Source organism: Sparus aurata, chromosome 16 (genome assembly GCF_900880675.1).
Source record: "Sparus aurata chromosome 16, fSpaAur1.1, whole genome shotgun sequence".
In the NCBI taxonomy this organism is placed as follows: domain Eukaryota; kingdom Metazoa; phylum Chordata; class Actinopteri; order Spariformes; family Sparidae; genus Sparus; species Sparus aurata.
Genome location: NC_044202.1, coordinates 3735013 through 3762013, shown reverse-complemented (window position 1 = coordinate 3762013; position 27001 = coordinate 3735013). Strand labels below are relative to the sequence as shown.

The 27001-nt window shown below is 42.7% G+C and overlaps 1 protein-coding gene across 3 annotated transcripts in view; it reads right to left on the bottom strand.

Moving 5' to 3' along the window:
- Nucleotides 1-27001, bottom strand: part of slc4a11 (solute carrier family 4 member 11) — a 107203-nt gene that overhangs the window by 51162 nt on the left and 29040 nt on the right. For all 3 annotated transcript variants that reach the window (XM_030443429.1, XM_030443432.1, XM_030443431.1), the window contains exons 2-3: nt 8183-8233; nt 3554-3670 (exon numbers count right to left, since the gene is read on the bottom strand). In XM_030443429.1, the coding sequence (XP_030299289.1) occupies nt 3554-3670; nt 8183-8233 (168 nt within the window). The remainder of the gene's footprint in view (nt 1-3553; nt 3671-8182; nt 8234-27001) is intronic.

Below are 27001 nucleotides of genomic sequence, written 5' to 3'. Positions count from 1 at the left end.
TAGAGAGTTTTTTTGTCCATTTGAACATTTTAAAAATAAACCTAGAAATGCTGGACAGGTTGCCAATAGTCGTTTAAATTAATGCATTATTAACCACTGATCTTGCAATTCATATTCTGATCTGATCGAGGTCGTCATCATTTTTTCATTTATAACTTCGCCTCATCTTCTGTCTCACCATTCAGTAAGAAAGGACCATATTTTTGACGATGACTACATCGAAAAAACACAAGAGATTATAGATTATATTTTCGATGAACTGAGACAGACGAGGACAAGAACAATTTAGTGTTTGCAACGATGAATCCTGTTTTCCCTCTGACTGATGACGCAACTGTGGTAAAAAAAAAAAAAAAAAAACAAGACCGCTGCAGTACTTAGGATGCAGAGCTCGTATTGGGGCATTAAATACAAATAAAGCTCCTTAAATAACTCAAACAGTGGGAGCCATTATAAAACATATCTTTAGTATGCTACAAATATACAACAGGCATGGTTTCATAAAGGTCAAGATTGAATACTGTCCCAGAAACCAGGGACAGTATTACAGATTAGAATCATAAAAGCATCCAACATTTTTTTCATGAAAGAAGCCACTGTTGGATATAAACTGGGGTATTAATTAATTACAACAGACATGTTTTTGAAAATTAGATTTAGGTAAGAGCTGCTGTCTCGGGGTCTGATGTAATCACTACGCTATTTCCTATTCCAACCGCTGCTTATGTAGGCAGACAGGATGTGATTAAAAGTCCTGTTCGGAGTCTTACATTGATTTGATACGGTGGACATATTCCACAGCGGCCTGCTGATGTGGAATAATAACATAACCTAATAATTAGTGACATAAATTAAAGAGCAGCAACAGGCACGCAAACAGCTAATGACACCGGGATCAAATGTATGTGACAACCCGGCTCGGGGAGAGGAAGAGGAAGAGGAGGAGGAGGAAGAGGAGGAGGAGAAGGAGGAAGAGGAGGAGGGGCAGTGGGAATAAAAACAAAACACACTCATCAACATTCAGCTGCACTGTCAATGAATAATGCACTGAAAATTTGGGCAACAGACACTGCTGGGCATGACAAACATTCTGCACCTGCGGGTGAGAATTTTTCTGCCTGATGACAGCAGTGAGAATTCAACGTATTACAACGATTTGAAGAAGACGGGCGCAGTGAGAAAACACACCGCCAGGCTCAAACTGAAGCCACGGCTGTGAATCAATGGCGCCATGATTAGGTGTTGAGTGATTTGGCGATTATGTAGCATGAAATGATATAACGTATATCTCACCCTCAAGAGATTTTGCCACAGTTAACAGCCTTTTTATATTTCAGGATGGATTATATAATTCTGGGCAGTGTTGGGTTGAAATTCTGTCCTATTGAACGGAAGTACATTCGCTGAAATAAATATGTGCAATAATGTGAATCTATGTTCATCCTCATGGCTCCTAGAGATGAAGAACTGACTGCTAGTTTCTACACTTCAGGGCACAAATACTCTATTTTCGCTCTGCAACATTTGTTGGATAACTTAATTGTTGGGTAATGGCCAAAAGCCACGGTGACCTTTGACTACACAAATCTGATCAGTTCATCTGTTTAATTCCTAAAGTCTAGATTCCAGGGGGGTTTTCCAGGGTGAGCACTGGTTTGAGTTCAGAATATGTAAGTCCAAACACCACCCTTCTGTCACACTTGTATAAAAACTGAAAGAGAAGTGGAACGGTCCAAAAAGAGGGCTGGGAATATGCAACTTCACACTCATGATAACAGGCATTGACTATATGATCTGTTCTGCAGCCTGTGACAGTTTACACTTCACCACTCTGGTGTTCTCACGCTCTTATTTTAGACCCGACGTCCACTCGGTCCAACGTAAGATGGAGAGTTATCCCCCTCCTTTGTTTTCTTCCTCTAACTTGTCTTCAGCTTACACCGCTCCGGCTCTCTTGTCAGATGCCTTAAGTGTTACTATGTATGGAGAATCAGCCCGAGTGACATGGTCACCTGTCACATCTCCCTCTCCCCCCGGTGCACCTGGGACGGTTACCGTGGCAACGGTAACCTGTTGACTTGTGGGGTTTCTGGTGATGGGGTCAAAATCATCTGCACCTGCAGCTGAGGAGCTGTCCATCAAGTCAACACCTGCCAACAGGCTGCGGATGGACTCAGAACACAGTGAAGTCCACAGAAGAGAGTTGAAAGTTGTTGTTTTTTTGCTTCCTGCTTGAATGATTGCTTGAAGAGACAAATACTGTTCTTTGAAGAATGAGCTTCATGTTATGATATAAAACATCTCCAAAAAGTGCCAGGAGCAAAAATATAAAACAAAATATAAAATGTGATATTGATCAGTCAGTTGAAACACAGAGGAGTTATTGACTGGAAGAGGCAAATTCAGAGAGGCAGCTGCCCGAGTTTGCTTTTTCTTTAAATCTGCACAAGCTGGTTGTGACACATTGTCCCCGTGGAAATGAGACCAGGTCAGAGGTTGCAGTGCAGCAGCAGCATTACACTGGCTGTTTAACATGAGAGGGTTCTGCATAGAGAGCTGGAGGAGAACTAGAACTAGCTGGTTCTGTCTGCAGTTCGGTGCTCACCAGGTAGAAAACGACGGGTTTACCAGAACTGAGAACATTTTCCTGCTTTAACTGGAAATGACACTGAGGAAAGCAATGACACCAAAAGTAATATGTGACAGTTTATTGATTATATTTTTGAAAAGGTATAGTTAAATTAGGATAACAACATGCTGTAGTGGTGGAATTACTGGTGATCCCTGTGGTGGGTAATTGCAGACATAAATTAATGCAGAGTTGTTCGGTAATTACACACAACTCTGTGATTGTTACTGAGTATTTAGCAGTTTTCTGCTAAGTTCAACTGTGAAGATGTTAGCAGGTAATACCAAATGTTGTGGTCGTATATTTTAACATATTTCATTCTCGTTGCACCGAATAAATCCAGCAGCCAGTTTCCACAACATCGTGTTTCAGTATAATAGACCTGATGTGTTTGTAATTTACCTGTGTGTCCCTGTAAGAGTTCACGTCACACTTAACAGGCGGTGGAACGGTAACAACATCTTTGTGACAGCTGACATTTCATGGTACCTGCCTTGTCTTTGTTTACTTTGTGGTACATATTTAGATACAGGCGGTAGAAAGGTAATTACAGGTGTTGGCGGTTCATATATGTGACCACACAGAGTTGGTCTTTGTGATGTAATAAGTGACAAGAATACTAAACCAAAGTATTCAGTTAGCTTAATTCCCATAATTTATTCTGCATTCGTTTTGCGCTGTAATTACCCCGTACTTTAAAGTCATTTCAACATAATTAACAGCCTGTAAATTAAAGGGTTAGCCCTACTTTATCTTATCACTTCTCAAGCGCTGTTCCTCCTCCCCGTCTGTCTCCCTGACTCCTTCTCCCTCCGTCTCCTCCTCCCTCTTTATCCCCACCACACACTCTCACCCCCGCCGCCCTCTCACTCTCCACCTGTCTCTCTCCCTCACTCTTAACTCCGTCTCTCTCTCGGTACTGACCTGGCCCAGGGCTGATCTGGTTGTCATAGAGGTGGATGTCATCTCCGCAGGCGATCGGCGAGTCCTGTCCCTCCTCTCGGCCCTCGCTGCCCTCCTCCTGCTCCACCTCCCGCTGCTCTGGGGACACAACAGCACAGGGTCACATCCTGGACCTCAGCAGATACCAGTAAACTCTGTTGTTATCGTCTTCGGTCAAAGTAGCTGGCGAGTCCAGGAATTCAACAGGTTATTAGTGTGCGTTATTCCACCTTTCAGCCTTATTTCATCACCTTTGTCCTGAAACTTGAGCTAATACAGTTGTCAAAATAACAAAAATGTAGTTTTCCCAGTGTTCAGTGAGTGTCTACAAATCTTTTTTCTTATATTCTTAAATAAAGACAATAACACGATAAGCAAAATCTCCCATTTCAGGACCCCCTACAGTGAAATCCTTTCAGAATAAAGCTTACTGAAAGTTTAGACAGCAACGAGAGATTAAGACAAGACATTCTGCTATTTTGTGACAGCATATCTGACAGCCAGTGAACCATCCTGACACCGTGATAAACAAGTGATGCTTAAAAAAATAAAATAAAATCCTCAGAATTATATGCAACTATTGCAGTAGTGTCTCCTGGAGGATGTCACGAGGAGGCTCACTTGTCAGATTTCACGGCAGCTTTTCGTTTTGTCGTCATTCCACAAAATATAGTTTGGTTGAGTGTGAGAAAACAGGTTTCAAGCACAGGTTATTGTTAAGGATGGGCTTCATTGATCAGGTTTGTTGATTCATTATTAAAACATTTGGTCTTTCTGGAGTCTCAAATCGCTTGTTTGTCTGATCAACAGTCCAAAACCCAAAGATATTAAAGATCCTGCTCAACACAGGCATCAAGGAAAACAAATAAATGTCTTTCTGACGGTATATGTTGTCCCTGCAGAACTCTATAGGTCACATATAGATCTTTAATCAATGTCAAAAGCTAATAAAAGCATGCAACCGTGATTAAATGTCGGTTAAGAAGCTGTATCGAATTATTTTGGGGTGGGAACTCTTAAAAGTAACCTAAACATTAATCAAAGATGAAGCAATAAACCCAGTCAAATCCAGTAAAAAGAGAAGATATGTTGATCATTATGTCATCTGTCCTTATTGTAGCTGCTGTGTGTTGTACTGTGGCATTATGGTGACTAATTTGCAGTTTTCTCTTTTATCCTGAGCACTGTTTGTGTCAAAATAAAGGTACTGAGTCCCCCGTGCAAAGAAAAACATCTATAGAAAAATCTCTTGTCCTTCCTGCAATTAATCATCTTAATCAGAAAGGACAGCGGCTTTTTGAAGCGAGCCTTTTACCCTCAGCACGCAGCACATCTTCTTTTATTTCCCCTCCAGTCCGTGCTGCTCCTCTTAATGCAGCCTCCATTGTGTTTGAATGTAAATGTGTTTTCCTGCATCCTTTTTTAGCAGCAAAGACAGATATTTGTATTCTCCGCAGACGAGAGTATCTTCTATCTTATTCCATCTGAAAGAAATGATATCTGTTTGTGTTTGTTTTGATATGAAGACATGTATCCCATGAATCAGCAGGTAGACGGGGTCTTCTGGTGTGTAATGGAAATGATTTTGTACGGTAGGAAGCATCACAGGACGCAGCCCGCAGCCTGTTTGTATGACTCATCGCGTTCTCTCCTTCCTGACACAGCAGCCCCCTTAAATCCAAATCTACAGCTGCTGGTGGGCTCCCAAATATCATCGGGCGATCGGCTCGATGCAATGAGAACAATATCTCATACTCGTGCTCTTTATCTGCTGACCTTATCTGCGAGGGGGGGCCCCCCAATTTCAGTTCATTCAGTTTGCCTTGCATCAGGATCATCCCTCAGCACTTGACATTATTTGAACCTCGCTGTGTCGTCGCCTCGCCTGCATCCCTCTGCGCCTCAGACTCACCGGCTGGGCTCTGACTTTCAAATCACCTTGGGGAGAGAGAAGAGCGGCTGCAGAGCCGCAGGAACAAATCGACGGCTTTACTCCAAGACGCATTTCGGCATCGAAAAGTTTAAATGTTTATTTTTTATATTAAACTCCAAATATGCAATGTACTTTTTCACAATGTCAGCCCAATGATAAATCGAATCGCCTCTGCAGCATTTAAATTTAGACGAGCTGTGCGTGAAGCGAGGCTCGGTATCCGTGACCCGTCAATACAAACATGCAACATGCAGAAGAAGGAGCGAGTGATGTTTGATATGAAAACACTGAATGATTGATGCGCTTCCTTCAAACGGTGTGCAGCGTTCTGCAGCAGCCCTTTGAGCCGTGACATACAGAAACACAGCAGCGTTACACACAGACACACTACAGAACGCTTGCATCATTAACCATGTTTAAAGTTTTATGCTTTGTGTTCTGGGAATTACTCGAGGAAAGATGCGCAGCAGGTGTCGTCTTAAGGTTGTAGAATGAAAGAAAGCATCATTTTCACGGATGGATTCATCTGACAGTTATGTTCCGATTAATGTGTCCATCAAACACCAAAACTAAGTGTTTTAAAGTGTTGCTTTCTGTTGAACCAACGGTCTAAAATAAAATACAGCCAAAAACAATTTCCAGTTCCAGCTTTTCACTTTTAAAGACCGTTGGTTATCCTTTTTTAATGTTTGAAAGTAAAGTGAATATTTGACGAAACAATTTGAGGAAATTAGGATGGAAATATTGACTAAACAATTACTTGAATGGCCAAGAAAATTCTCTTCAGACTCGATCGTGAAATGAAAAAAAAAACAAGGATGAAAACAGTGTTCAGCTATAATCCACGTTTAAACATGAAGACGGTCGATGTGCGACGATATAAAATGGAGAAAAGGAGCAAATATTCACATTCGAGATGCTGCAAACACTTCATCTTTGTTCCGAATCTGATTTCTGTTCTATTGATGGACTAATAAACTCTGAAGCCAACAAACAGGATGTCCAACGCACTACTAGCGTAACGTAAAACAAGAAACCAACCTCAGCTGATCATCTTTATATCCATGGAGTACTGGTGTATTTGACTTAACATTAGCAGCATTTACAAACTCTGATACAGTCGGTGGCTGTTTGCACCTTTAAACTTGTGATCTACCATCGACAGTTTCAGTTTCAGAGGAAGGCTGCACGATTGCACTCTGCAACACATGAACACGAAGGTTCGTAGAGGAGGGAAGAGGTCGAGCTCGTTGAAGTTCTGAAATATTAAATCGTCCATCCTTCCTCGCTACATGTTAACCTTTCCTACCCTCAAGTGTGCAAAACCTGCAGGCTAGGAACGTCTTTTTCAAATACAAAATGTGAAATTATTAGTCATCTTATCAGTTTTGGCCATGAAAAGCTTAAAGGGATTGTATTTGACCTGAAAAACAATACTGCAGCTAAATAACAGGGTGTCCCAGTATTTAAAAGCGATTGACCTGCCAGTCTCGCCTCAGCTAAACACCACCTCCAATCATAAAAAAATTATGCATGTACATAAAGTGAGACAATAAGCTTCAGGGAGGAGAGCTGAGGTGTTATTCCACATGGTGAAATCCCTGCACTGAGTGTGGCTGTTTGTTTATTTACCCGCTAAAAAAGATCAGACGATAAGATGTGCCTGGATCTGTGGTGCTTACCGCGTCTGCTCCACAATTTCCTCGGGGGAATCCCCTGAATTAAGTCCTGAAATCCAACAAACTCACCTTTAAAACCACCTGTAGCACTTTCCCCTTGATGCATCGCTGCAGAAACTGCTGTTACTGAAAATACAGTGCAGCCCCCGTACCCCCACATCAAGGAGATCACATGGGAAAAAGCCCATCACGACATTACTTCTGCAGCCATTTTGTCATGATTTGTTCATGTTTCAGGTGTTTATTCCATTTTGCACAGTTAAAGGTTTGTTGTTGTTGCAGCCATGATCAGATTCAATATCTCTGGGTGACGTATTAATAATCAACACACTAATGAAGAATATAAAAGAAAAAACATACAACAAATATAAATTTTCTCGCTGCTTTTTGTTGCCTGGTGCATTTGAGGAGCTTCCAGACCAAAGCTTCGCTAATGGACGTCTGAGATGACAATGGCGGATAATGCTTACATGCCAACAATAATGTAATTGCGTTTATATCCTGATAAAGGGTTGCCTAATAAAGACGCTTATGCTCATGTGCAGCGGGGGGCCTCCTGTGAATCTGCTGAGTGAACCGGGGTGTGTTGCAGGAGGGGGAATAATTGGCCGGGGGAGACGGGGAGATCCAATGCGAGCATGTTCTCGTCCGACTGCTTGTGCTGCACGTACTAATTGGGTGTCTCTCCTTGGCTTGAAGGTAATGAAACTGCCGTTATCATAACAGCCGAAGCAAAGTTCATTATTTATATCCCAAATGCATTGGAGTGTGAGAGCTGGGAGAGTTCTCTGTGTCTGTCCTGCAGCCTCCATCTTTAATTCACATCTTTTGTACTGTGCGACGCACATTATTGGCAGCATTTAATAATAAAATAAAATAAATTCCCTCGACCTCTTTTCCCATTATCATGCAAGGATCACACTCATGGAGCCTTTATTATTGGTGGCGTTGTTGTAATGTAGAGTGCTATCATATGTCCTGGTGGCGGCTCACACTCACCCATTTCTTGAAAGAAGTATCCATTCTTGGACATCCCGGTGGGAGGCGCCTCTGCAGGAGAGAGCAAAACAGAGGAAGACAGAAAATTACTGAGGTGAAACTGGGCAACAGCATCGGCTCCTGCAGGGGGTCATTTTCATTTGAAATGAGATTACGCGAGGTTATTTTTACACAGTAATTGTTTATATGGCAGATGGGGACAAAAGGAGCCATTATCGGAGCGCTGTTAGATATTTAGTGCTGATGTTCAAGAGGGAGAGACTTGGACACACAGGCATGAAGCATCTCGTGGTTACGGGAGGTAACTCATGAGAACTCGTACATTCACGTACTCGAGCCTAAAATACCTCCCTGCTGATGGCCATCTACAGACGTAACAATGCCGAAGAAGAAGGACACAGTGAAAACTGCGATGCTTCTAAAACCGTGAGAGTGTGTTTTTCAAGGTTTCAAATGTGCGTCTATTCAGGGATGAGAGGTTCGTCCTCATGACCAACACGTGATGTTACATTAATGGGGTCTTTTAGATTTAGAGCCCCGATGATACGATGGTTATCTGTTATTATCAACCAGTATCACAGATGCGTCTGTTTCCAGCACACTGATGTGATTTTTAACCATTAAGTTGATTAATAATCTTTGAAATCTCCTGTCTTTGTTACATATCTTGCCACAAGTGTTTGATAACCAAATGTGAGGGATCATTGTGCATGTGTGCGGACATCAGCCGATATATTCATTTATTGTTTAGTCTTACGTCCACAGTACGTATAGCAAGATCTCTATAAATGTCCTTTGGGCTGTAGGTTGACGGTTATAAAGCATGTTCGTTTACATTTTTGACATTTACATTACATTTAAATCCCGCTGAGTAAGAGCGGAAGCAAAAAAACGTCTTAAATGATGCATCAGCTACCACAATTCTTGCTGATAAGACACCCTGTGTGCCCTGTTCAACCTGTTGCTCTGATTTATTTGATTTAAATAATGCAAAGCAGTGACACCCTGGAGTGCAAACAACGTTAATGGGAAGAGCCGCCTGACCTGTCTTAGTCTGATCAGCCCGACAGAGACTTGTCAAGCTTTGCTAACGGAGAAAAAAAGGAGCTGGTAAACAGTGAATAGACTGCGTGTGTGGAAGACGGGTTGGGTAAGTTAAAATATTCCGTCCCTAATGGGACCAGAGCTGTCAGACAGACTCAACACAGACTGGGTAACCCCGCAGTTCAACCAGAAGGTGAAGAGAAAAATTCCCTTTAGGGGGGAGCGTTATCAGGAAAATGCATAGGCTTCATTCCTGACATGTTCATTAAGTAGAAGAAAATGTTAACAGGCTCTGATTATGCGCGACGCACACTCTTTTCATCAGCCAAAGGTCTCGACTTGGCTCGTACATTCGGCGATAATCCACAGTGAGTTTTTTTTTGCTTCCAGGCAGGGAAATCGTTTTGCAATGGTCGGGGCGCAGCGCTTTTTTAAAATGGTGGATATCTCATTTTGGAATTAAACTTAATCTGGTGAAGAGGCTCCACTACAAATACACACAGGGAGGGAATTCAGAGTACAACATTTCAGAGGGGTTTGTCACGCGGCCCTGTGGATGCGTGCAGCATGCGGATGGCACAGAGAGACGAGGCAGATATGGGAGAGGGGATACTTTGAAGGTTATTGAGACATTGTGGGCTGAAGGAGGGAGGGGAGGGAGGGAGGGAGGGAGGAGGGGAAGGCGGGAGGCGACTTCTGTGAAGCTTTTCTTCAGCATTAAGCCAATATGTTTACATATTCATCCTATAACCAAAGATCAACGGCATGTCTCGGGGGCATTTCCCTGACTTGACTTCTAAAAATCAGAGCCATCCCAGACGAATGGGCACACACACACACACACACACACACACACACACACACACACACACACACACTCATATTCCTCATACACAAGCAAAGAAACTCTCTGGCACAGAAAAAAGGGTATACAAGTATACAACATCTCTCCTTGTGAAGGGATTCTTCGATGTGACAAAGCCCAGCACACCAGAACAATATACAATTTTAATTACATGTAATGTTCCTTCACTCTTGGGGTTAAATCTGGAGAGGAGAAAAAAAACAAATCAAGAGTAAAAGAAGCTGGGATTCATTTACCCCCATAACAATTAGCTTTTCTAATCTGCACAGGTACATTAATGATTCTCCGTGATAGATATTTAAATTGTGTCTCATTCTGTTAAGCTTCCATCCTCGGCACTTGGACTGCTCTTCAATCCTGTATGCAAACAAAATATCCAATTTTAAAGATGTTGTTTGTCATTCTGGGAAATATATACGCTTATTGTTTTCTTGCAGAGAGTTATATAAGAAGATCTCCTACCATTCTCACATCATGTACGGTAAATATGATGATACTGCCAGGAGCTGGTTAGCTTAGCTTAGCACAGAGATTAGGAACAGGGTGAGAAACAGCTCGCCTGGACTTTCTTCAGCACCTCTAAGCTAAAAAATTAACACTTTAAACCTCACAGAATAGAATAGAATAGAATAGAATAGAATAGACTTCACTGTCCCCTAGAAATTTGTCCAGGACACACAGTGCGTACTGCATAGTAGTAGCTGCCCTAACAGACAATAAACACACATAAAAATACATATAACAGCTAAAGGCGTACACGTAGACTACATACACTCTCTTGACACATCCAATAAAAGATAAACAAATTAAAAAAATAGGCCTAAAGAATAGATCTAAATCTAAATGTTAAAATGACAAAACTGGGTTGTAAGGGGGCAGCTTCTTACCCGGTCTTCGACGCCTTTACCTTCTCATCAAACTCCGTGCGAGAAAGAGAATAAGCACAGTTTCCAAAAATGACTTTGTCTTTTAAGGAAATGGAAGTGAGAATAAGTGAATTGAATTTGCTCACCCAATTTTCTTTAATGGTATCGTATGATGTGGAAGCATTTCAAAGCTCTGGTAAGATAAAGTGATAATTGACGGATAGGATGCAAACTTTGTCCAATTATAATAATTTCTTTATCCTGATTTGTGACTGATTGTAAGCTGTTGGCCTTTGATAAAGTTCGTCACATCGTTGGATCCTTTTAAGGAGATTGAAACACTTGGTCTCTGCCTTGAAATTAGATGAAATGGAATAAACTGATTTATTAGCGACCTTCACGACCGCCACTCCGAAGGGATACTAATGGAAAAAAGAGTTTTTAAATGTCAAAGACCTTTAACCGTGTGAGTGCATTCGAATTTTAGCTTGCAACTCTTTACCTGACACCCCTACACTGACATTATTTCTATGACCTGAAGGGGAGATGCTTCCAGGTGAGTCGACCGTGTCAAGATGAATCCTGACGATGATGTTTGGTTGTAGATCTTCCTGATTTGTGACGAGAGTTAGCAGAGGGAAAAAAAACGTTCCGGGTGATTTTTTTTTTCTTTTTTTTTTCTACCTGCGCTTCCTCAAATACCAGAATGAAAAACATACAGATAAGTAAAACAAACATGTGGGAACATTTCTCCGACATCCTCGGCTGCTTCTGTGTTACCGGGTGTGTTTGATTGTGATGTTAGTCACACACACGGACATTTTTCCTTCACCTTCCCACGCAGCTCACACAGGTCGATCGCATATATCCCCGTCAACAGTTTGCTTACTTGCCGCTGCTGCATTAAACACATATCTTTCAGAGCGCAGGTCCTCGGCTACACTACCGGCACAATGGACATTCAAAGCATATAATAGTTTGCATATCTGGGGTTATTTTTCCTCACCAACAAAATCTGTTTTCCTGCGCAGCTCAATAAACTTGTCACTCAGCTCAGCAGCCTGAGGCAGACACACTTGCATCATCGTGTGCCCTCTAGAACTGTTTCTTTTTGCTTGTCTTGACAAATAAATCTCTCTCCCTCAGCTGTAATGTTATTTATATCATCATCACTGCCGTCATTATTGTGGTTGTTAGCACCTTTTTCACGTAAACATGATGTCAGTTTCACACGTCAGCCTCACTCCTGACTCGTGCGTCAGCGATCTTACACATCTTACTCCGCTGGGTCGATTAACACTAAACGACACGAGTCTGTATTAAATGCTGTCACATTAACGTAAAAAAGGCTGCGGCAGCATGAGGTTAAATAAGCCGGGAGATTAAATGCACGTCATGTTCCGCCCCATTAAGAGTCCTGCAATGACTGTACCGCTCGGTTATCATCTCTTCAGCATCAGTCTAATAAACAACTAAATACTGAGCGAGCCAATTTTACACCACGGTTTTTTTTTTTTCCCTCCCTGCAGTGTGCGAGACATGGGAGACAAAACAAAAGTTGTATAAACACAATAATTACAAATTCACCTGCCAATTATGTTCCTGTTATTGTTCGGTCCAGGAAATGCCAAAGCATTGTGAAAAATACATCACAAATGTGTCCAAAAGACAAAAGCTATTCATTTTTACTCTCATACATGACAAAGAGAAGAAGAAAATCTGCACATCTGAAAAGAAGCTGTGACTTGCTGGTGCACTGCTGTATTTTCTAATTTCATTCACGTCATAAAATGCATAAAATATCCAGCACAACACTTCACAGCCTGTGAGCAAATAGGAATAAAAATCAGCGTCGCAACTTAAAGTCTCCTTGGGCGTCGTAAAAAAAATAGGCCACAGAATTCTCTGTCCAATAAATAATGAAGTTTGTAAAAAAAAAACACGTTTATTTGGAGATTTACTGGAGATTCCCCCCGACGCAGCCAGAGAGAACAGTGAACGGCGCTTCCTCTCCCGCGCCGAAATATTACAGCCGCATTTTAATAATCAGTTTCATCATCAGTTAATCTGCCAATTATTTCAAATCAGTTGCTAAATTACCGAGAGCTCAAATGTGACGTGTCCCGTTGTGTCGGACCAACAGTCCAATAACCCGAAAACACTGAGGTTGCAATAATGTCGAGGCGAGGAGAAGCTGTAAAGATCCTGTCGTGTCTGAACGAAGCTGTAACTTGTAACTTATTATCAATTATTATTCAGTAGTGGTGAAACCAGAAACAAAGCGCCACACTGTCAAAAAAGCGTGCACGAGAAAACTTAGATGAAATCAATAACACGCGGGTCAAAGAAATTATTTTTAGGACACACGCAGCTGTTTGAAAATCATTGAACAAAAGCAACTGGCTCTGTGTCCTGCGGGGGCTCTTCTCATTTATTTATGGGGCACATCACGCCAGCTTCCTGCGGACGCCGCGCTCCTCTGAACTGCGTCTTCGTCTGAGTGCTGTGATCATCATGAAGATTCATGTGCTCTGCTTGTATTGAGCTGTTTGCCGCTGACAGATGCAGAAGGAGATTTAGAAGGATTGGAGGGAACTGCGTGTTACCCCGTGTTACCGGCTTTGCCAGATCAATGGAAAGTACAGCGGGAATGTTTCTCTGTTGTGAGACGCCGGGCCATCGCATCATGAGCAAATAAAAGAGCTGTGATTTAAATCTAAGCACCCAAATAAGCATTATTAACTTAAGTGAAATTAATGAAGGTTTTTGTAGATCATAAACTCCACATGTAGACAGATTTTAGTCATGTTCAGTCAGGATGTGAAGCTCAGACTGCACCATTTGTTTCTGTTTCTGTTCTCAGTTAATACTCTCTTCCCCCGTCTGCTACATGCATGCACATAATTGTTAGACAGCTGATTAAGGACCTTTACATAGTTCATGCTCTGATGGTCTTGTAGAGACAGGCTCATTAGCAGTCATGGAGGGCTATTCTGTTGTCAAACCAGAAGCAGATTCATTTAAAAATTGTGCAAATTGAGACGTAATGACAGCCAGAAGAGTCTGAGAGGCACGAGGACACCTGCATCTGTGAGAGGCCAGGGGATAGCATTTGAAATTTTTTAAAATGCATGCAAATGATCTGATGTTTGACGTGGTCATGGAAAGTTTTCGAGATTGAAGGTAAAGATGAAGCATGCAGAGATGGTCATTTGCCTATCGATGTTGTTATGTAGCCACTGGCTCCGTCTCACTCCTCCTATTTCCTGCCTTTATTGAACTTAACAGTCCCATTTTTATGTTTATTTCCAGGTATTTTGGGTGTCTACTAGAAAATGTTTCCATGCTTGACCCTCAGTTTGAAAGCTCAGTTTTTATCTCCTGTCTCTTTAAGCCTCCCCCCTTCCTGAAAAGCCCAGTCTGCTCTGATTGGTCAGCTCTCACAGGCCTTAGCAGGCACCGCCCATCATGTCTCTGCAGCAGTTTGCAACCACAGTCGCGTTGATGCTGACAGTAAAGTTGTTTTTTAATAACCTCACAGTATTTATTTATAACACCTTGACACCAAAATGTCATTTCCTTGAATATGGGACCTTTAAAATGTTAAATAAACGGATGTAACTGCTCAATTAAAAACTGAATACATCGCTCAGATAAGGTCTCTGTCAGTGATACTCAGTAAACACACAGAACAGAGATGCATTGATAAGGTAGCTGTGTGTTTGTGTCTGGTGGTTTTTCTGCATTTTGAGACATTCGGCGCAGCAACACTGAGTATCAATCACTGAATCAACCACATTTTGAGAAGCAGAAGTCAGATCTGTGCAAAAGCTGCGATTACATCAATGCAGAGGAATGCAATCTGACACAAGTAACGTATTGTGCAGCGCCGTCCGTTCTGTAATTCAACTTTATTCTCCTGCCGCAGCTGCGTCAGAGCAGTTTCAGTCGGCCAACGCAGTGCTGGTCTTTGCAGTGTCACCACAGGAATAATTCCTATTGGCTGTTTTGAAACCTTCATGGGGAATGCAAATGCTTTTCTTCTTCTTTTTCCTGCTGCCAGGTCATAGATTTATACTTTTACTAATCCCACATTTTACTGTCAGATTAAACGTCAATCAATGAGCGGCTTTTACAACCTTTTGCACGAGCTCCTCCGCAGGGAGACAATCGAGATCTATTTACAATTATTAATGGTGTTGACTTCTTGCGACAGGATGTATCATTAATTAGCACGCACAAAAAACCACGCATCCGCCATTTCCCCACGCATAGAAGGCTAATTATAAAGACACAGTGCGGTGAGAACGTGTGAACTTCATACTGCATACTGACTTTAATACAACATTTATCACTTCTTTAAGATTATGTGTACAATGTGTTGATTGCATGACTTCTTTCTTGTCGTATACACAGTAACGATGATGCCAAGAAGGTAAACGACTCCTGTTTTATTATTCTGTTTATGCACATCGTTTGTTCGTCTGTGGTCTGTTTTGATTGGCGCTCCATCAAACTAAATCCTTGATGGTTGGCGTATCTGTGTGGATCATGTTTACTGATACATGTGCTGAATTAATGATAACGCGGGCTCTATTAATTACTAGCAGCTTGGCTCTGTTGCTGTCAGCCCTTCAGCCGTCACTGACATTGTTACCTCCAGTGTTTTGTCAGATCTGTGACCAAGAAAACACTGACGCCTTTTATTTACTCCCAGATGTCCTTGTTGGGGCTCAACAGCTGTTTTCTGACCCTCATTTTATTTAATTATCGACTTACAGCTATCCGAACTCGTCACAATACATTCAAAACATACAGTATGTTCTTTTGTGTGTCACATTTATTATTATTCTGCTACCATTTTTATTCGTGTAGATACTTTATTAAAACATGAACATATTCAGCACCATACGGACATTCCTGTGATTATAACTCCTCGTACTTTTAGAAATATTCAACTTTTTTTTTTTCTGGGAAAGGTTTTTCATGCATTTTTAACTCTTATCTACCCGTCGTGCTTTCAGCTACAACATTCCCGCCTTCATGTTCCAAATATTCGAGTGAATTTTAAAAAAACCCTTCCAGCCAACTCATCTCCAACCTCTTCCCGCTTATAAAAAACCCTGTTTAAACTTTCAAATGTTCGACACAGTTGGGATTTTCTCACATCGATTCAACCTTTTGATATCATTCTTACTATTTGCACGATCACATGATAATCGATGCAATGAACAGTCCTTCCCAGGTTTTTCACGTTAGTGTGTGCAGAGGGAGAGCGAGTGACACTGTTGAGAGGAGCTGTGAAATCATCTAAAAGTATTTTCTCTCTTACCTTTACTTACTCATCATATCAACATTACTAATTATTACTTATTGTGGTGTTATTTTAAGGCCATATCATCCAGCTCTATTACAATTTGCAGCTATACCCGTAACATTTAAAGAAATTTAGTAAAACTGACATTTCTACTGTGCTTATTTTATGTGCTGTGCTGTTTTACCAGCATCTTAGAGATCTACACAACAGCGACATCTCAGTCTACCCGCTAGTTTTAGTAAATCAACATCCGATGGTGGCGCGTAGATAAAGGACGTTTTATTACTGGACACAGCGTTGGAGGAGGAGCCCCGTTCTTTCCTAGGAAAGCTGTGGCGGCGATTTCCCGGCTACTAAAATTCCTGGATCGCCGAACAAAACTAACTAAATCTTCCTGGTTTAGCACCTGGCTAACTTGAATGGGGATAAAACATTTTTTCAATGTGCAGTTCAGCTCAGGGCGAATGGCTCAAATTACGGCCACCAAAAGACCCTTGCTCTTAAGAATGTATCATCGTTTTACAGACGCTTCTGTCATGGCGGGTCTGCTGTTGTTTTGTCCTCTGTTACAACTGTCTCCGGCACATTTGTGACGTCAGTGACGTGCAACATAACGCTTACAGGCTGCCTTGCCTGCAGAAAGTAGGAATGAGGTCGATGCACGATTTTTTGCAAGTGTGACCACGGTTTAATTTTGGTGGACAGCATCGCACGTGCATCTTAGATGATGATGCATCTTTAAAAAAGACAATTAAATTGTAAGCTAATGCAAGACGCGGGGGATTTCTACCCGGATGTTATTTTAAAAGAAAATTCAGTCCGTAACAGATTTAGAAAGAGTAAAACTACCTTCCTCATACTGCAGATATACAATACAACAACAAACCCACAACTACAAATGACAAAGCAATTTGTTTGTGTTTAATTTACATCTGAGGAAAAAAAACACTTCATGTAGTTTATCCTCATGATTGAATCTATGTAGAAATAAACAGATTCGGTGTTTAACAGCAGCGACTGATAAGACATCTCTACCAGGAACAGACACTTCAGAAGGTCATGCAAAAAGAGATGTACGATAACGTTCTGCAGAAAAGAGGAAGAAGATTTCTACTTGCGAGCAGGAAGTCAGATCTGGTTGAGAATAGTATCTCACATACGTCTCATCACTTTCACTGCTCTGCTGTTTGTGTGCATGTGGGAGTTTGTGAGTCTCTTACTAAGCGTCGGTCCTTTCATCATCGCCCAACATATACATGAGGGGAAATATCTGTCAGTCAGCCGAGTTTACATGTCACAAACCCACAAGCAAAGGCAACATCTGCTCTGCACATCACTTGATGCAGTGTCGGGATATGCCACATGACAAACTCTTTCTTCCCGATAAACCCAAGCCTTCGTCTGATAGGATGTTATCAGCGTTAAAAAAAAGATGGCAGGCAGCTGCTTGTTGCCTTCGCAGCGATTGTGGTTTTCTTTGCATCAGTTTGAGGGAGCAACACAGCAAGATATAACTGTCTGACAAAGACAAGCAGAGGGGGTTCAGCGGCGAAAATACACACCGCAAATACGTCTGTGGGCTACGAATCAAACGCCGTTCAACCCCTCCCTCCGCTTTGAATCCCCTTTTTGATCTGTGCGTACTCAAAAGAGAATAAATGTGAAGGGAACATGACTTCCCACCGTCCTCAAGAAGAGGAAATAAAACATCTGTACATTCAGGGATCGTTTGAGAGATTTGGATGCCCCGGGCAAAGATTGAGACGAAGCCCACGCGGTGTACAGTATGCTCGCGCCCACATTTAATATGATTTACCTCGACTCCTATCAAGTCACAGAGGACCATTACAGCTTAACACCGCAGGAAGCCCGGTCCTTCCCCACCTGCCCGGACACAGTCATACAGAGAGCAGCGCTATTAACAGACAGCTTGTTTCAGTAAACAAAGCCAAGTAAGAATCCTCCATGAAGGGCTGTAAATGCTCTTTACTCAATTATAAAAAGATAATGGGGCCAGAAAAAAAAAAAAAAAAGATCATAAGCATAAACTTTACGCTCTAATTTCCTCTTCCCGTTGTAGATTACTATGCAATTTTGGTGGCTGCTTTATGAGCAGAGATACTTCACTGACTGATACCACACGATTTTTAATTTGTACTATTTGTGGTCGTTAAATCAATTAGGAGCCCGGGAAAAGTCTCAACTCAGCCCACGAAGTTCTGATGACCACAGGAGCGAGAGCCCAATCCACAATGCACCATCTACAGGAGGCTAAAGCAAGGATGGATATATTTTTAGAAGTACAGTATCAGCGGGATGGAGCTTAAATAATGGCCATTATCTCTAATCCCCTTTAAAAGCAGCGGGTGCTTTAGTCGTTCAGAGAGGAGCAAGAAACAAATATACATCACTAAGTACTAAAATCCCCCAAAAAGAGCTCTGGAAGTTACATTTAATTTCATCAGTCACATGAATTCAATATTAAAAGTGTCTAATAGAACATTTCAATATGCTTTGATGTTCAAAAACACGTTACTGTCCATTGCAGATCCATCTCTGTTCACACTCTGTCTGAATGCTCCATTTTAGTGCCTTTGTCTTCAAGGCCCTCTGTGATTGGTCGACTCTCACAGGTCTGAGCAGGAACTACCCACCATGTTTGTGCATCAGCTCTGCAGGTGTTTTTGTCAACCACGGCCGTGATGGGGGCGTGGCTGAGGGTGGCGACTGCATAGTTATGACCAGAACCGTTAAGTAGACGACAGAAGTCCAAAATGCAGATCGTCACGTGACTCATTGAGACTTCACTCTGTGCCAGGAATGTATTTTTGTCTCATATTTGACATGTGGCATCGCAAACGCTGGGACCAAAGAAACAAGCGGCTGTTTTGATGGATTAAAACAACAGAAGATGATGTGAATTATCTTAAAAGGACGAAGCTGGAACCATGTGAGAAGCCAAAAACCAACATTTTGGCCGTTCATCTCCTCTCAGCTTCCACAGCCTGTCCGCGGCGCTCATACTAAAGATGTAAATCTTTAAAAACAGCTTTCATATATGCTTTCATTTTTAAAAAAAGGCTAAATAATAAATCAGCTGGGCGCTGTATTTTCTGTACGAGTATAAAGTGCATTCGATGGGAGCTATTTTTATCGGAGCGCTGTAAGAAGAATATAGAATAACCTTATCTTTGATACAACGCCTCACGGTTTTTTTTTTCTACAGCACTCAGGACACATTCTGACTACACCTGCCTTTATTGATTAATTAGATCCAATAAATCGTGCGTACAGAAGCACGGGAGGCTGTCGAGCTATTGTGCTACATCAAGATAAATCAATGAAAGGATACTTTTATACAGCGAGCTACCCACAGTGTTTGACCTTTGTTTAATTACAGTGCGTTGCTTCAAAAATGCAGATGCAGTGCAACACTCCTGCTGCTGCTGCTGGAAGGAAAGGACCTTATACAATCTACAAGCAGTCTGTGGACGGCTTTATTGGTAAGAGGCACTCATTACTCTAACCCATTACAGACTCTGCCTTCAGTGCATTAAGAGAAAACCAGGATTTGATGTGTAGTTAGATGCTCCGAGACAACAGGAAGTCAACTTCCACGACGCTCGGTGTCTGTACGAACCAGCCAGGTTGAAACTCAGCCAACCATCCTCACAATCCAGTTCTGCAGGTATATGCAAAACAGATGCCAGGAGGGACAAACCCTGGAATTTAAGGAAGAGGAGGTGAGGCTGAGAAGTGAAGAGGGCAAGAGATTTTTAAAAAGGTGCCCATGCTGCGTTTGTAGAGGGGGAATCTACGAGGGCTGGGCCGGCACCGAGGAGGGGGCCGGGCTCTTGGTTGGCTAATTGTGCCCGCAGGCTTTCTTGGCATCAGTCCTCTGTGGAGCCGTGGTCGCTGAGAGAGCCCGGGCGGAGAGGGAATTCCTCACGATGCTCTGGGCTGGTCTTTTAAAGAGCAGAGCAGTTACTTGTCTTCTTTCTATTCCAACGGTATTTTAAATAAGTTCAGACGGCATGTTTATTACACACACATTGTAAACAGTCAGTTACAGTATGTGTTTGGATGGTATTTTCCCAAGAAGCATTACTGCTGTAGAGGTGTACCGCGGCCCACTCAGGTCAGAGGGCACACCTACGCATTTTTGTGCTCCATCAGTTTTGTTAAGTTACTTCGGTTGTTTAAGGAGAAAGCTGCAAAGCTGTTTTAGCTGTGCAGTAATGTTTTACCCGACTTTCCATCGACTGAACTGTCAGTTTTGGGTGAACTTCTAACCGCACTAAAACATTTATTTACTTTAAATGCTGGAACGAGCTGCATTTTCTTGCTCTCCTCTACGACATGCAGCCACTCAGCACTTCCTAATAAATCCAAATAAATGCTGTTGTTCTCAACATATAGTACACAAGCCTTGTTGTACTCATATTTTAATAAAAATCTAATCTTTCATGCCCTAAATGTATGATTTTTTTCCTTGAAATAAGGTTTCAAATACTATGTTATTAAACCCAGATTGGTGAAAAGCTTCTGTTTGATATGGATTTCCACATTTTTACACACGAGCCGTTTTGGGTTTTACACATCCATCTTTACTTGGATGACGGCCAACTGCAAGTGCTCTCCAAGCTCCTCCCGAACATCTTAGATCATTATCCCGTCTCTCTGGGAACTCCTACACTCCTCATGAAGGACAGCTTGTATTTGATCTTATCCTTTTCCATCACCAGGTGAGGGGAAAATCCACATCACGCCGGCCCAGCTGGGAAAGCCTCTCGAGGAGCTGCTTGGTGGAGGGACACCTCTGTAATCTTGATAAGCAGCCCAAACCGGCTGGAATGATTGCAATACTGTAACCACGCGAGTGTTGAACAGCAGCCAGCGGGGTGTAGTTTTTTTCCGGAGAAAATCTGGGTTGGATTGTGTAATGTGCGAGGTGGAGAATGATCTGGTTTACGTCTTAAACTAATCTTAACCCCGCAAGGTCACGGTCACTTCCATCAGGACGAGTCTCGGCCCGTCTCTCAGCTCGTTTACACTCTCACTGCTATTTGTTTCTGTCGGCTCCACTCGGGAGAGAAAAACCTTCCAACAGTTCAGCTTCTTATTTTCCGTATGTAATCTGTGATGTCAGTTCATACTGAATCTTAAACTGCAGCAAACATCGACCGACAGATTTCATCTTCAGAAGCAGGCGGTCGATAAAATCTCACCTTTCCAGAGGCGATGTATTTACTGCAGACGTGAACCTGCATTTTTAATCTATATTTTAAACTGAAGCAGTCGTTATACCACCGAAATGACAAGATTATCTTCAAGTTTAATTGAATAATTATCTGTAAAATGGAAATAAAATGTTGAAAAATGCTCCTCAGAGCCCAGATTGATGTCTACATGTTGCTTATTCTGTCCAACTAACCATCCAAAACCCAAAGATTCTCACAGAGAAGCAGGAAATCCTCACATGCAAGAAGAAGCTGCACTCTGGATGATAAACTGATCCATGTTGTCGAGCAGCCACCTTAAAAAAAAATCCTTTCAGTCCATTAATTGATTTGATTATCGACATGAAATAAATCAGCAACTATTTTGAGAAACGGTTAATTGTAATTTAAACATTGTAAAGGTTTCTTGGTTAATCTCAAAATAGACACAATGTGAGGACTTGACTTGTGACTGACACCAATTTAAACCTAATAAATAATCAATTAGTTGACAGGAAGAGATAATCTATATCTGCAGGCCTTTGTGCTTCTTTTTCTTCTTTTTCTCACATCTGTTCACTATCCCTTGTTTTAAACCAACTTTAAGGGACTCGACCATAAACTTGTTGATCTGGAAAGTGAAGTGTCTTATACCTGCATTCTTTCTAATAGCCAGCAGGAGGCGACGCCACTGGTTTCACGAAAGGTGTTGCTATGTGAGCTTATGAGAAAATTATCCTACTTCACACTTGATTTACAACCTCAGTAAACAGTTTATAGTCTCGATTGCTAGATTCACGTGTTCTTCAGTAAAGGATGATGTTGACGAGTCACGACCACGACGTGTCTTCTGGTTCTCAGTCAGATCCAATCAGGACATCCTCCCCAGCTCCACCCTCTGATCCAAACATGGTCCCTTCTGGTTCCAAAAACCCAAGATCTAAACAGCCTTAATTCCAAACTCTAGGCTTCAAAACAGCAGTACGCAAACCAGTATTTCCTCTCTGTCCTGTATGTGATGTGTTGTTACTCTCCCACATGATATTCAGTGTTATCTTTAGGTTTTTCAATGTGTTTTGCCAATTAAAATCCGCCGAGCCAAACAAGCCTGTACTGAACCGTCCCCCGAGCTCGTCATCTGAGGTAAACGCCACGGTTTTTTTTTTGATGGTTGCTTTTATCTGAGGAACCTTGAAGTACAATGAGTCACATCGACGGAAGAGGAATCTGTTTTTGTCCTTCAGTTTTTCCGCAGATAGGTAGAAAAATCCTTATTCAAACTCGAGGGTATAATGAAGCCCTGTGTGCGGCATGTTTCCAGCGAGGGATGCTTACAGTGTTAACAAGGAGATGCAGAAGGGAAAATGTAAGATTGCTACTTCGCATTGTCAAAAAAAAAATTATAATTAAAACCACCAAATGTCAAAATATGACAATTAAACTGGAAGCCTCCTTTTAACTAACTCTGGTTTTCATCGCTGATCGTTTCATCCGTGACATTTTTTTGTTATTTTACGCTTCACTGATGTTGAAAATGTTCACTCAGTCGTCCACACGAGAGACACTGGTGAGGCTTCTTTTTTTTTTGAAGAATATGACTTTGGTTGATTGTTTGAAGGGGCGGCTGGCTCTGCTGCAGACAGCTGTGTCCGCGGGCTGCTGTCTGACGTTGATGATGTCACAGCAGAGCCTTGACCACGAGTCTGGCTACGAGCGAGCTGTCTGGCAAGCAGGTGGACTCTGGCTGGCCCGGCGCTGGACGGCATGAGTGTTCGCTCAGCCATACGCTGTCTCTGTGTGTGTGCGTGGGAGTGTGTTTTCTATCTTCTCCCGCAACCTTTCATACATCCGTGTGTATAAAGATGAGTTTCAGCGTTTGTGCACGTATAGGATATGCAAAATACGCTAAAGAGTTGCTGCAGGCTGACGTGCAGCACAGCCCGAGTGTTCAGAAGACACAAGTGCAAGAACTATTGCAAGAATATTTCAAACTGTGGCACGCCTCAGCCAGAGAATAAAGAATGAATACTCGTGGTTTAGCCCCAATTTGAGTCATTTTGAATAATTGTCTAATTTAGATTTTAAATGTTGTGCAAAATATTCCATCCTGCAGCGTTTTTCTGTTGTTGTTTTTTTTTTCTGATCCCTTTCTTGGCACCAGGTCTGTGCACTGAAAGGCTCTGCAGTAATCCTCTGCTCCTTTCACCTGAGAGGGATTGATAGTTATAGTGAGCTGGCGAGTGTGAGTTCACAGATGAATCCGGCCATGTCTGGCGGCGCGGCGAGACGAGGCATCGTGACCGAGATGGGGGGGGGGGAAGAGAGCGCAGCAACACGCTTCAATTTAAACCCCCTCCACCCCCGGCGCTTCATCATTTCTTACCCCCCCCTAATTTTTTTTTTCTCGTCTGGCCTCCCTTCATCTATTTGTATGTTTCATTTTTCTATTTTTCATCCTCTCTCAGGCTCTAAGAGTTACACACAGGTACGGGATTACGCTCAGGTGCTGCAGCAGGGATGTTGAGGAGTGTGTGTGTGTGTGTGTGTGTGTGTGTGTGTGTGTGTAAGCCAAGCTCGGGAGTGAGTAAGTGAGTGACTGAGGGTGTTGTTCCACTACACGCACACACCAGCCAACCGCTCGCTGAAGAAATTGGCTGCCTCGATTTTCATAAAAGTGGGGGGGGGGGGAAGACGAAGACGAAGAAGAAGAAGAAGGAAAAAAAGAAAAAGCCAGTGCTCGGGGATTCCTGCTAATTGCTTGCACATTCCCCTCTTCCTCCAGCTCGATTAAAGCCAGGCCACCATCTCCCTTTCAAGTCTGCTGTTCCTCCACACAGCCCCTCTCTACTGTATGCCGCTCCAGCCCTGCCCGCCAACCGACAGCATATCTCGCTGCTTTTCATTTTGTGGTGTCCCCCCGCAGAACTACACAGGCACAGTTTCGACAGGATCGATTGTGAGGCAGCGGGAGAGAAAATGCCAGCAAAGTCTCGTCTACTGTATATCTGTCACACTGTCTAACCTTGTGTGAGGTCCTTTTTTACGTGTACGCTGTGTTTGGTTCTACACTATGCCAAACGTGGACTAGACCGGTGACTTTTTAAAAAAGCAGGGGGACATATAAATTCTTAGTTTTCATCGATGGATTCTTTCAGCTGAGTATTCATATCTGCTGGAGCCCCCGCTGAGAATCAAACCACCAACCTCAGCAGTGTCAGCGCCCTGCCCTGCCCTGTTCAGAAGCTGTCTGTCTCTTTGCTTAGCTTAGTGGTATCCAGCTCCACACTGGCAGAATTTAAATGAAGAGAACCTCGACTTGCCGACTCTCCTCCGGCTTATTGTCCTACAGTACGTCTCACTGCTAGCTGTCTTGTTTAATCCTCCACCTGACACCGGTGGAAAGCGATTTTGTGTCGTCTTCTGTCCATTTTGTGTCTCGAGGCGTCTCTTTACACTGCAGGTGAGATCTTTGTGCCCCTCTGTGCGTCGCTCACTCTGACCTGTGCCGATGTCTCTCCGCACCAGAGCCACTTACTAAGCCGCTCTGTTTTAAATGTGCACTTCACGATTCAGACAGACTTTAAAGGTTAAGTTCACCCAAGAATGAAAATTCAGTCGTTACGTACTTACCCTCAAGTCATGTTGAAGTTTTGCAGTCCACAAAATATTTCTGGAGCTTCACGGCAAAATATCGTCGGAGCCAATGAAGTAGCCGAAAGCATAAAATGGCTCCATCAAGCTCGTTCAGCATAATCTTCAACAGAGAGAGTCTGATAATGAAGAAGCATTCCTCATCAAGGGTGACTTTACAAAGACCACCGCTTCATGCCCCAGATAGACTATCGCTCTCTTCAGGATCTCGACTCCTTTGTTGAATCTCTCTGTGCACTCGTCTGCAGAGGATTGCCGTCCAAAAATTCACTGAACAAATGGAAGTGTCTGAGTTTGTGCAGCCGGTTCAGATTAATGCTTTTAGATTAGAGGCTACAGAGAAGAAATGGTGTAAATAACATCTTTCCAGATAAGTTTGGTATCTCTGTTCTGGAAACTGATGGCCTGTACACACTATACAACTTTAAAAGTTGTTAGGTGTCCTTTCTGCCTTTTAGTCGACGGTCGTTCAATCGGTGTGGTTTTCACACTATGGACAAGATCGTGCACGCGAGACGAGATGCGGGAATGACGCGATCCAAACAGTTCTGGTTGTTTGTGCCCTGATTTTGCAGCAAAAAACACCAGGAGGAAAAATAAAATAATACGACTGAGAGGATGGATAAAGTTGCATGGACTGGCTCTGCGACTCAGCGGGATGTTTTGTCCAGCAGACGTCGGCGACATGCCGGCACGCTGTCCCCCGAGCTCCTGGTTCTGGTCTTTGAACAGTTTGCACATGCTGACTGCTGCACGCTGATCTGCCCCTGATCTGGAGGAACTCTCTTTTTGTCAGCGAGTTCCAAAAAATCCATCAAGGACAGCGAGATCAGGGCTAAAATCTCACGGTGTGAATTTGGGATTCGATTACCAGACGAGCTGTAAGGAGCCATTTTAAAACTCTGCTTCAGTTGTTAAGAAAGAAATGACTTTCCATCAGCATGAGGGTGAACAGATGATGTCTAATTTTTCATTTTTTGGTGAACTGCATAAATGTGTGAGATTATGGATGCAATTTTGGTGCTGCGGCACGTGGATAGCGTGAATGACACTGTCACAACATGCGACAAGGACAAAAAGGTCATCAGACGGACGAGTTTGAAGGAACAGTGCACAACAACACTTAAAAAAGACCGTCGCTGCCATGTATGCAAACAGCAGCCAGGTATAAATAACCTCAGTCTGCAGAACTCATCGCTCAACACGATGCAACTTGTTTTCTACAGTTCACTTTGCATCTTGTTTGACTTGCATGGATCATACATAATAAGACGTGTGTGTGTGTTTGTGTCAGCGTGCTCATGCAACAGTGACATTATAATAAAGTGTGCGTGCTAACACCCTCCTCACTCTGCATTATACCTGCCGTACATGCCGCCACACTCTATTTAGCACATTGGTATTTCTGCTCTGTCACGCGGAAAGGGGAAGCTTCACAATCAAGGTTTGGGAATTCATCGACACGGGCATCCTCAGACATCTTGGAATAATTACTATGTTTGGGAGGAGGGGGGGAGATGCACATATTGAGAGGAGAGGAGGGGAGGGGAGGGAGCAGCAGAGCGCCATGTCTGCCGCTCCGTTGTGTTCTGTTTGCTGGTTTTTAAATTAAATTCACTGCAAAAAGGAGAAAGTACTCGGCACAGTACAATTTGTTCTGCGCCTGAAACGCTGTGCAGCCTTAGCAGACCGTACGAGAGCAATATTAAACAGGAACTGAAACGTGTAGCTCGCCCTGTGCACAGTGCTGCTTCCTGTTGCTGTAACCTGTAGAGGAGGCTTTAATCTGCGGCAGAATGGGTGTGTGCATGCTTAAACTAAAGGCCTAATTACACAACAGCAAGCCGCAGCAGCTGT